An 11,983-nucleotide genomic window follows, 5' to 3' on the forward strand; every position below is an offset into this window, starting at 1 on the left:
TCTAAGAAGCAGGGCAGAACTGAAGAAGTCTGCAAGTTTTGACAGTGCTAAGACTTTCCCTGACCCTCAAATGCAAACAGATTGTGGAAGCAAGTTCATGAAATATTTTTTCAGAAGCAGGCTTCCCAGGCTTTTAAGCATGAAAGTGAGATGCCACTTAGGACTCTTCCTCAGCACAGGGGATGGTTGACAGTGCACTGCAACAATCTCACTTGAAAGGAAATATTTAAAGCTGCCTGGTAAGGTTTTGACCAGGATCCTCCTGATTTGGTTACAGCGTAACAAACTATGTATTTGAAAATGCAATGTTTCTGAGGTCAGATTACTGTTGAACTGACATGTTTGTGTAGTTTATTAATACCATGCTTAAATATGAAAATAACACCAACTCTGTCCCTTCTTTCCAGACATAACCAAGCTTTTGCTTATGTCAGCAGAACTAGTCTCTGAAACTGCACAATAGTATTTTTTTTGGTGGTTGTTTAGAAGCATAATTAACATCTCCTGGGTGCTTTCTATGTTTAAGGCCCTGCTAAGTGCTTTCATGTATTTCATTTAATTCTCATGATGGCCCCTAAAGGATTTTAACAGATGAGGAAACTGAGGTCAAGAGAGTTTGGGTAACTTGCTCAAGGTCACTTCTGTGTGGTGGTCACACTGCTGTTGAGTTTTGGGGCCAGGGTTGAGCCAGCACCAACTAGGTGGCAGAACTTGATTTCTTAAGCACTGTACATAAGGTACGAGATTTATTCCATCATGATAAAGATATTTGTGTTAACATTATTGATATTTGTATCTGTTCCAATGCCAAGGCAGTAAAACAGGAAACTATAAAACAGAAGGGGGGGGGAGCTCACACTCCAGTTATAGGATATAACTTTTTTTTGATACTTTTTGACAGTATTTCACTTCACCATATAAGCTTCTAAAAGTTTTCCCACTCTCTCCTAGAAAGAGAGAAATAAGACAAGTGCCAGGTATGAATCACTGTTGAGTCACCTGGGGCTGTGTTTTGTCAGTGGATTTGGAAAGTCTCTGGGTCAGTGTCCACTCTCCACATCCTACAAGTAGAAAGAGTGCCTTACATTGGTTATAAACCACTTTGATAATACTGTCTTGCTTAGTCCTGCAACAACGCTGTGAGGCAGGCAAGGGCGAGCGGGAGGTGGCTATACGGCAAACCCATTTACAAATGAGGAAAGGTAGACTTGCCCAAGGTATGCTTTGCCCAAGATCCCTGGGAACAGGGACAGTAATCCTAGACTTCTATTTCCCAGGTGACCGCAGGGAGGCTGGGCATCCTCAAGTACTGGGGTCCAGCGTTCATGAGACATCTGGTCTTTGCCTAGAATTTCCTATCTCAGTTTTAACTCTTAGTCAGTAGGTGTTCAACATGAAGGTGCCACTCTAAATACTCTATTTTGCAAAACAACAGAAGTACATTTCCAAGGGAACACTAAGGCAGACACCAGGAAATGACAGCAGGTCATCTTAGTAAACAGTGATCAATGGCATTACCTTATTGCATCAAACTTAATATGCTACCGGTTCTAAAACGCAGCATTATTTTGTACCTAAGAAAGGAAAGTACTCCCAATTAGACAATGACACATTGATTTTAAGATGCATCCTGATCTCAGGTATGTTAAAATGTGTCTTAGTATTGATGAAATATGGTAATTCAAGACCAGCTTTCTCCAAGTGGGGATTATAACCTTCTTAGAAGCAACTAGCTCATTAATTTATCAATATTACTGAATAGTAACAATGCTGACTGCTGGGTGTGAGTGGGAGGAAGGAAAGAAGATGATTAAGCATCACTCTACCTTCCAGGAACTCACCTCTCCTGTTGGGCCCCTCAAGGAAAATTCCGAGAGCCAGAACATGCAGAGTTTTCCACAGCTCTTTAGTAAAAGCAGCAGTTGTATCAGTGAGTTTCTGGGATGCCTTTGTCTCCTCGAACAAACCAAATTATACAACACTCAGTTCTTTCGAACCAAACTCTGAGCAGTTTGGTATCTGGAGCATCAAGGTGACAATTTCTTGACACTCTCATTGTTTTCAGTGAAGAGTTACGAAGGGAGCGAGCACTGACTAAGGACACACTATGTGCAGGAATGTCTCTGATTCAAATAAATTATCACACTGAATTCTCAAAATAACCTTAAGAATCGGACATTATTTTTCTGTTTAAAAGATGAAGAACTGGGAGCTCACAAAAGCTAAACAGCCATAGGTTGTGCATGGCCGAGTCAGGATTCAAACCAGGTCCCTTTGCCCCTCAAGGTCATGTGCTTTCTACTGGGCAGGGAACAAAAGCGCAGTGGGCAAAGGCTTTGAAAAGCTTGAAACTCATTGCTAGACTAAACTGAAGTCTGGAGGGCTGATGCCGAATGTAAATTTCAAGGTAAATGACAAAACCCCTTTAGCTACAGGACACCTCACTCAATTTAGGAACCCATTTAATCAGCAGGATGGCTGTTCACTGCCCTGAGGGGTTCCCTGGTACAGTCCTAGCTGCGTGTAGGGGCTCACCTAAGATCTACCTGAGAAGATGGCTTAACCAGCCACATAGCTAGTCATGAGATCAGACATGAACTACCACGTAAGACTGAATGTGCAAGCGGCCATCACAATGTGTGTCCTAGGAGCTGGGACAGCCCATCAGGGAGCCAACGCCCAGCCACAGAGACATCATTCTGACAGAGGTGATCAGGGATGTGGCATCTCGGCTGTACCTCGAAGAACAGGTAGGTATGAACAGGGAGAGGGGAAGGGGAAGGGATTCTGAGAGGAGGACATGCATGAGCCAACACTAAGAAGCAGGACTTCTGGTTTGGCAGCAATATAGGGAGGCAGGAGGAGAGGAGTCTGGAAAGGTTGGTTAAGATTTGGAAGGATACTGAACACCAGAGTAAAGATACTACATGAATTCAGTAGGGAAATGAGGGGTCACTTGAGCATTCTGAGCAGGAGGGGGATCCAGAGCAGCAGCATGACCCTTGATTCATTGGGGAACAGGGTGACAGGTGTCCTATGGGGAGTGGACCAGGGACAAACAGCTCGTGGGAAAGCTGGGGCCAAAATGCACAGCTGATGTGTAAGGGCTCATGCTCATAGAGCAGCACAGAAACAGGATGAGAAATGGACAGTAATTCCAAAGGACTTAGGAGAAATGGAAATAAGGAAAGATTGTCAGAATAAAATAGAAACACTTCTGAACAGTGACCCTCAACCAGGGGCAAGCTGGCCCCCTGCGGGACATATGGCAATGTCTAGTGACTTGCTGGCTGTCATCACCGGGAGACAGGAGCTACTGGTATCTAGTGGGTAGAGAGGTCAGGGATTCGGCTACACATACAGGACAAAGAATTATCGGGTCCAAGTAATCATTAATGCTGAGGTTTAGAAACAGTCTCAGAACCATAAGGAAACAAAAGTGGTAAAGACGTTAAACTCACCATGCAGCTCATGAACCAAAAAGGTAAAGAAACCAGAGGGACTGGCCCTGCCTAGACTACATCTACTTACCACTGTCCATTCACTCCTTTCATCTACAATTCCATGCACCTGCTATACGCCAGGCCCCGACAGGCACTGAGGATGACCATCTTCACTTCCACCCAGAACGGAGGCAAGCATGTAAGAAACATACCTGTACACGTTTGAAAACGCGTATGTGCTTATACACAGATGTGTAGAAAAGACCAAAAAGGAGCACACTGAACATTGTCAATGGTTATCTCAATATGAATTGAAAAAAATGGAAAAGATTTAATGATTTTCAGTGAACATGTCTTAATTTCAACAGTTAAAATAAGTCAAGTATGCAATGGGCCATACGTTCTCACCAGCTGCCCGACCTCTGCAGTCCAGTGAGGGGAAGGGAAGGACAGAGAGCTACAGGCCTGAGGATGGTGAACCCCGTCTACCGTTAGACTTGCCCATGGTGACACACAGAGCCTGTCATTCATTCATTCCATTCCTTCACCCGCTGTGTGTCAGACATTGCTCCATGTGCTCCAGATACAATAGTGAACAAAACAGACAAAAATCCCTGCCCTGGTGGTGTTTATATTCTAGTAAGAGGAAGCAGACAAGGGAGCAAGTAGAATATGAGAAATACGTATGTTCAATGAAAGAAAATAAAGCAGAGAAGGGGGCTCGGGAACAGGTGGGAGGGCTGCAATTTATATAGGGGAGTCACAGAAGGCCTCGCTGGGATGACATTTGAGGAAAGGCCTGAGGAAGGGGCATGGGGAGGAGAAGAGGGCAGAGAAACAGCCAGGTGCAGACCCGAGCCGAGGCAGAAGCGGGTGGGGGGGCGGCTCACAGACAAGCAAGAGGCCCACCTGCTAGAGCGAAGGACAGAACCGAGGGGGCCGCAGAGGGAAGCAGCGGTCAGATCCCCCAATCTCCCAGGCCAGTAAGCACTCTGAGGACCTGCCTTGGTCCTGCATGAGCCAGGACGAAGGCCACTGGTGGTCTCTGAGGGAAAAACCAACCTGACAGATTTCAACAGGATCCCACGGCTGACTGAAGCAGGGAGACCAGTTAGGAGCTGTTACAGTAATTCAGGAGGAGCTGCTGGTGGAATGAGCCAGGAGAGGGAGGGGTGCACCGAGGGAGGAGTGGCCAGGGCTCTGAGTATCTTCTGAAAGTAGACTTAGCAAGATTCAAGGATGGACTGGATGTGGGAAATGGGAGGGAGGGAAAGAGAAATGAAGGGAGGGAGGGAAGGAGGTAGAGAAGGGCAGACTTTGGGGTTTATGGCATGAGCAACTAGAAGGATACACAGAACACTGCAAAGAGCGGGTTTAGGGGAAAAGGTCAGAAGGTCAGGCTGGGATGCCTTTCAGATCTCCTGGAGAAAGTTTAAGCAATCAGATGGTCAGGGAAAGGAGCAGGCAGGAGATGAACATGTGAGATTAGTAACAGTGCAAACGGTATTTACAGCCATCGAAGTGTATTAGAGAAGAGAAGAAGCTAAAGGAGAGAAAGGAGCAGGAAAGCTGCTGCCAGTGAGGGAGAGGGGAGAGCAGGGGAGTCCCCGGGGTGTCCAAGAAGCCAAGTGAAGAACAGGCATCGAAGAGGAGGCAAAGTAAGCCAGGCAGAGAAAGACAAGTGTCCTGTGATCTCACTCATATGTGGGATCTAATGAACAAAATAAACTGACAAACAAATAGGTCCATAGACATAGAAGCATGCAAGAGACTGAGGGACCTCAGAGGGAAGGGGGGGGAGAGATGAGAGATTAACCAAAGAATTTATATGCATATATGCATAACCCATGGACAGAGACAATAGTAGGCCTGGGGGGGGGGGGTATGGAAGCTAGGTGGAGGGGGGACTTTGGGGGGGGAAGGGGACATCTGTAATACTTTCAATAATAAAGATTTAAAAAAAAAATAAATGTAGAATTGGCAAAAAAAAAAAAAAAGAAAAGATGAGGCAGAATGGAGGTCTTTTCCTATTGGTTCTTTTCAAATTATATTCAATAAGGCTTTACTGGATACTCACGCTGGGGCAATGTGGGACCAAAGAGATGAGTCCCAGTAACTTCTAGATGGTGCCAGTAGTCTGGAACGACTGTCTAGCAAGGCCGAGGACTGTGCCTGGGATGCAAGGCCCTGGGAATGATGCACCTCTGGAGCTCCTACTCCAGTTCCTTCGCCATCTCTCGATCTGGTCATATACGGATGAAAAACATCCTACCAGTAATGGCAGCATGGAGGAATGTTCTAGGTCCCCCTGAGAGCAGCCAAGGACCCAGCCTGAGCAAAAGTGTTTAAGGGAAAAGGGAGTGTCCCACTTTTTCTTTCCCTTCATGACAGCAACCCTGAACATTTGTCCTCTCCTGGTCATTCCATAAACTGGGGGCCTCTATTCCCATCGATGTAATGATCGAGATGACATCTACGCCTGATTGGACAGTGGGTGTTGGGCCAGCACATGCTGACAGAGCAGTGGATACGCTGTTACTGTTCCACCTAAAGCAGCAAGTCAGGGGCAGGCGCCAAGGGGATTTAACTGCCCTGCCACTGGACCCTCACCAATAGTGCCGTAATAGCTAACGCTTCTATAGCCTGGAAAAGTCCCGGACATGGTCGAGTGCTTTACATACACTAATCCTCCCACCACCTATCTCACAGCAATCATATGAGAAGAGTGTCAAGTAACTATTTCCACTTTACAAGTGAGGAAACTGAGGCACTGAGGAGTCAGGTCACCTACCCTGGCTAAGGTTATACAACTAGCTACTGAGGCCTGGGAGTCACACCAAGCATCTGACTCTAAACCCTAGTCTCTGTTGTCTTAGCTTTCTATACCCTCTTGTCTCGTGGACTGTCCTGATAGTACCATCTAGAACCCTCCCCCACTCACCAGCTCCTGCTTCTGAGTGCAGCATGGCATTTTCTAGTTCAAAACTTATATACAAAAATCTCTTTAAAGGTTTGATTACTTTGATTGCAGATCCTGTACCCCAAACAAGATTTGTACGAAGTACTTAATAATTCATTGCTCAGATTTTCCCAGGAGAAACTTCTCGACAAATGTGGGTAAGGTATATAATGTTAGAGATGAGTTTAGGAAGGGGCTGAACTGTCCTCCAAGCTCCCACAGCAATGGAAACTTCCCATCAGCGCTGGGCATCTGCTGGGAAGAGAAACGGGTGGTGCTGCTCTGCACTTGTCCCCTCAGAGTCTGGCTCCTCTCTGGGGGCAGAGGAAGGCTCAGCAGCAAACAGGGTTACCTTAGGCTAGTGTTAGAACTTTGTTACCATATTTTTGCTCCGCCAGCAGGGCTCAGAGCAAATCTACTGATTGAACATTCCAGATCATTTGAAAGTGACCTTTGGGGGCTCAAGTTGGTAAACTAAGAACTTTTAATCCAGTGCCTTTTCTAACTTAAGCCCAGCTATCATTTTCCAGACCTCAGGAAATCTACTCCTGACCCTTTATCAATTAGTCAGACAAGACTAACCTTTGAAGGGTTAGCATTTCTGGGCTCATGGAAGCTGCAGAGAAGAGAGGACTAGAAACCCATTTAAGGCCCTGGGTGCCTCCCCCCAGCAACTCGGGCAGCAGCCCTGAAGTCACCCAAAGCTGGAGAAAGAGCCTCCCGTAATCCTCGGGAGGCTGGCTAACCACAGAGGCCCCTGCCAGGCCAGAGTCCAAAGCCAGGAGCACAACCTGAGCCTCCAGCTCAACCACAAACCCTGCCTGCAAGACCACGATTTGTGAAACAGTAACTCTGTGAAAGCAGTAGGTCTGGAGCCACCCCTCCACCCCTCCGGTGGGAATGCACCTCCTTTGATTGGCTGTTTCCCCACCCCCAGGCCTGGTCCACAGCAGAGGGATTTCCAAAACTGAGCCAGCTAAAGTTATTTAAAACGACAGAATGTGAGAACTGGAAGGGGACTCTAGCAGTCTAATGCAATGCCCTGACTTTATAAAGGAGACCACTGAGACCCCAAGGAGAAGCTACAATGCGCCCCCTCCCCCCCTCATAAACCTACCTGGCAAAACCTCAAGAAAAGATGGTGATGCAAAGAATAGGAAATACTGGAGGGTTGAGTTCTTTGGGGGTTTGGGGGTGCAAAAAGGAATTCTGAGAAAACACCCTGTGCCCTTAAGGGCTGCACTGCTGCCGGCCCTCGACTTGCCAGAGGGGACCCCAGAGCTGCTAGCTGGGCTGGGCAGTGATTACACTCATCACGGCAGCCTGAGCCTAGGTTTTCTGAAACCTTGTGCATGGTGTTTGGAGGGGTCAGGGGACAGTTTCCCCCCAGTACCAACCAGGCTCTAAATAGGAAAAAGAGTTGGGAAAAAAGCCACATGGGTGGAGAAGCAGGGAGGAGAGAGACCAACTTTAGAAAGTCTAGAAGAGGATTCATGCAGCACAGAAAGGCCCAACTGCAACCACAGGGGGGAAGAAGTCAGGAAATGCTGCTGGAGGAGCCAGCCCAGTGGCCAGATGGCCAGCTAGTGGGTCCACTAGGATGGAGGGGGCGGAGGTTTAAATTTAGCCAGGTAAACAGAGCTGCCCCTCCCCTGGAGAGGGCCTGGTAGGAGCAGGACAATCACCTGCTCTTCTTGCTGAAGGGAAAGTCACACCAGAACTGTATCAAGCAACAGGTCTGCTTTCCAGGCTCCATCAACGTGCAGGCAGGGAGAGTGAATAGGCTGCTCCTCAGAGATGAGTAGGTGGTCATTTTTACTTAAAAAGCGGCTCAGATGAAAAACGATCAGGTCTTTTCTTCTTTATCATCGTATCTATTCCCAAGCCCTGGATTTTTCTGGACTCCTGAATACAATCTGAAGATGCTCCACAGAAAACCAGCCAAGGATGCCCTTCAGTGAGGGTGGGGAGCCCCAAATATTCTCTCCTCACTAGGGGATTTTTATACCTATTGTTCTTATGAATCTTGAGAAACCTGAAGGAGTTGAAAAAACCACCACCACCACGAGAAACTCTGAGGACTACGTTCAGGTGTGGGGCTGGAACAAAGCTGGAGTCTGAAGACTTGTTGAGATTAGGGAGATAAATGACAGGCAGTTTGAAAGGGCGCTAGGAAGTACAAAATCAGAATAGCCAACAGGAAAGCTTTTGTGGGCACACTGGTTTTTATTTCAGAGAAGGCAAGAACGATCACTTCACATAAAAATTTCCTCCCCTGCTAGAGATGCCAGGCCGTGGCAATCCAGAAACCAGCAGAACTACCCTAGAAGTAAAAATAAGAACAGACTGGCCTGGTCTTCTGCCCTCCTGAAAGAGCGCAAACAAACAAAAAAAAATCTTTCAGCTGTGACTAGAGTAAGAGGAGGGTGAAATACACAGGTGAAGTCAATCCCAGGTTTTTTCATTTCATAGCATCTGGCTCCCACCAATCTGGCAATATCCCTTTAACTTAAACTTTTGGGATAGAAAATTTTTTGAAAGAGTTGTTTCAAGCCAACAAGACACCCCTGGAGATAGTACAACCACCAAACATACAAAAGAGAGGACTGGTTTCAGACACCCTGAGCAAACACCTACACACACACACCTCTCCCGCACATATTCATACTCAAATACACAAGAAATCAGAACCTGGTAAAGTAGGAAACCCATGATGGAAAGGGCCAGCAAGCTCTGGCTCCTGCTCCCCCGGCAGGCAGACCTCCAATGTGTCACACACCCTCCGTCTGATTTTCTTTAGGAAAAGAAGGAGCTGCTGCTCAGAGCTACCCATAGCTATTTATCCACATATTGCTCTTCAGACCCTTTCCTCCAATCCCTCCTACCCTGGTGTCAGCTCCAGCTGCGCCCTGTAGTGGGGAGAGCTGGCTTTAAGCCTGCCTCGCTCCCTGTGCTCCTGGGCCTGGCAGCACTAGGAAGAGCCCAGCTGCATCACTCCTCTCTCAGTTGTGCAAAGAGGTCTCTCGGCACTGCCTTTCCTTGGGAGGAGACACACTGGCTTCTTTTTCCTATTTATAACCACAGACCTTTTGTGTCGCAGAAGCAACAGACACTATTTTGAAATGGAGAAAAACCACCACTCAGCCTTTCACCTCTCTTTGGTTGGTGTGTCTGCCAGGACTTGTGTGTGTGCCTGGACAGGTGCGTGGGCACAAACTCGGGCCAACACCCACTCACCCACACCTGAGGTTGGCAGTCTGGCCTTTGATACATAAGCCCCACAGGTAAATCAGACAGCAGCAGGAGCAGCTGGCATCAGGAAAGGGTCCTCAGGATTTCTGAGGGTCTGCCCACTGCTCCGGGCCAGCCACAGAAGAGGTCCCTCCAAGCTTCCTCCCATGTGGAAGGGTGGAATGCTGACATGTGGCAGGGAGTGTGACCCTGCCCCACTAACCCAGCGGTTTCTGCACCCACACAGATGGCAGGGCACAAATGACCCATCACAGCTCTGTCAAATGGGCACATTCTTGGTGACTAGAGCAGTTCAGGGATTGGTAACACGATCCTGAACCTTTCTCCTGCAGGTACCAGGCTGACACTCTCTGTCCAGGGTAGTAGTAACTGAAAGCTGGTGCCAACGTGGCCAGGTGGCAAAAGCAGTGAATAAGGGGGGGAGGGGGGGAGGAAGTGGTTGGAGAGCAAGTGCCCCCATTCAGAGCTGGAAACCCGTCCCCAGGACTGAGCAACCTCAGCTTTCCTCTCTGTAAACAGAACCAATCATGCTTCAAGCAAACTGAGCGACCTCTCACAGCGAGTTGAGGATGAAAATATCTAGGAAATCTGGCTCTGACTGAAGTGCATGAGGATCCACAGGAAGATGGACAAACAGGTCACTTTCCGCTTCTTCCAGGGCAAGACCAGATGAGCATAAGGGGCGGGAGGGGGGGCAATGCAAGAAAACGGAAACCTCAGACCACCGTTCGGGGCTGGACCTGCTCCGGGCTCACGCAGGAATTCAGGCACCGAACTAACACTGCTCCAGGGGCTAAAATAATCCAGATGCAGCCCTCGCCCCGTCTGCTGATGCGGGCGCGGACCTCAAGCGGCGCATTCCAGCTGGGCCCGGGCGCGCCAGCGAGAGCGAGCGGGGAGGTCGGAGGGGCTCGCGCTTCTCGCCCGGGTCCCGCCGGGCCCGCGGAGTCCCAGCACAGCCGGAGGGCGGCACCTCCCCGGCCGCCTCCGCGGACGCCCGACCCTCGGGGGCCGAGCGCCACGAGCGCCGACGCAGCGGGAGAGGCGAGAACACCCGGCCCTAGGCGCCCGCGCCCCGCGCCGCACGGGCCGGAGGCGGCGGGCGACCCCAGCTTTGTTCGCCGCCCGGGGCAGGGGGTCCCCTTCCCTTTCCGCGCTCCCTGCCCCCACCTGACGGCGCTCGGCCGGCGCCGCGCCCCCGGCTCGCGGGCAGCTCCGCCGGGTCGCCTGGCGGAGGGCCGGGCCCCGCGCCCCGCGCCCCGCTCCCGGGACCCCTCATCCCCACGCGCGCCCGCGGCGCCCGTACTCAGCCGGCCCGCGGCCGCCGAGGGGGCGGGAACCGGGGAGCTCTAGGAAGTTTCGGAGGCGGGAGCCGAGGAGGGGCGTCTCCGGGCGGCGAGGCCGGGGGCCGGGGAGGCGGCGGCCCGCGAGCGCCCCTCTCCCGTGGCGGGCAGCCGGCGCTTACCTGCATGTCCCGCCGCTCGTCGGGCTCGCGGCCGCCGGCTCCTCCAGCGACCGCTGCGCGGGGCTGGCCGGGCGCCGCGGCGAGCGGGGGCCCGGGGGCGCGGGGGCCGGGGCCGCTCCTCTCAGCGCGCGGGCCGCTCGGGCCGCCGCACCGGACTCTGCATCCGCGGCCCGCCCGTTCCGCTCGGGGGTCCCGCCGCGGCGTCCGCCGGCCCCGGGTGCTGGCGCAGCCTCCGCGGGACGCGCTCTGCCCGGCCCTGGGCGCCCGCGCTCGCTCCTGCGCCGGGGGGGCTCCCTGCTCCGCGCCCCGGACCCCGCGCTCGGCCGGCGGGAAAGTCGGGTGCGGAGCCCGCGCCGCGCGGAGGGAGGCCCAGGCCCTGGGCGCCCCGCTGAGGCCCCGCCGTCGGTCGTCGCTGGGCTGCGCGCTCGTCTCTGGAGCGCGGGACCCCGAGAAGTTTCGGCCGAGTCGGCGGCGGGCGGGCGGGCGGCGGCCGCGGCTCGGCTGGGAGTGCAGGGCGGGCGCCGGGCGAGCGGATCCCCGGCCCCGCGCCCCCGCCCCCGCCCCGCCCCCGCGCCTCCTCCCCGCCCCCGGCAGCGGCGCGGGCCTGGCTCACTCCTTCCCACCCGCGAGCCCGGGACCCTCCTCCCGCGGCTCCTCCCCGGCTCTGGGACCGTGACCTCCGCACCTGCCCCGCCGCCCGGGCGGATGCAGCGTCTCCCTCGGCTCTCGGGGAGCGGCCTGGGCCTGGACTCGAGTGTGGAGGGGGGGCCGCCGCCCGGCCCCTCCCGGCCCCGCGCACCCACTGCCTCCTGGCCCCGGAGCTCGGCCTGGTGCCCCGGGGGGACCCCTCGAATTCCCCGGGCC

General features: G+C 52.2%; 1 protein-coding gene across 1 annotated transcript in view; it reads right to left on the bottom strand.

The window, feature by feature from the left end:
* Positions 1-11,610, bottom strand: part of WNT5B (Wnt family member 5B) — a 118,968-nt gene extending 107,358 nt beyond the window's left edge. The window contains exon 1 of the mRNA XM_081128039.1: positions 11,120-11,610. Within this exon, the coding sequence (XP_080984165.1) occupies positions 11,120-11,125 (6 nt within the window). The 5' untranslated portion in view covers positions 11,126-11,610. The remainder of the gene's footprint in view (positions 1-11,119) is intronic.
* Positions 11,611-11,983: the final 373 nt, after the last annotated feature.

The sequence above is a fragment of the Miniopterus schreibersii genome (genome assembly GCF_964146895.1).
Source record: "Miniopterus schreibersii genome assembly, chromosome: 2".
NCBI classification, from domain to species: domain Eukaryota; kingdom Metazoa; phylum Chordata; class Mammalia; order Chiroptera; family Miniopteridae; genus Miniopterus; species Miniopterus schreibersii.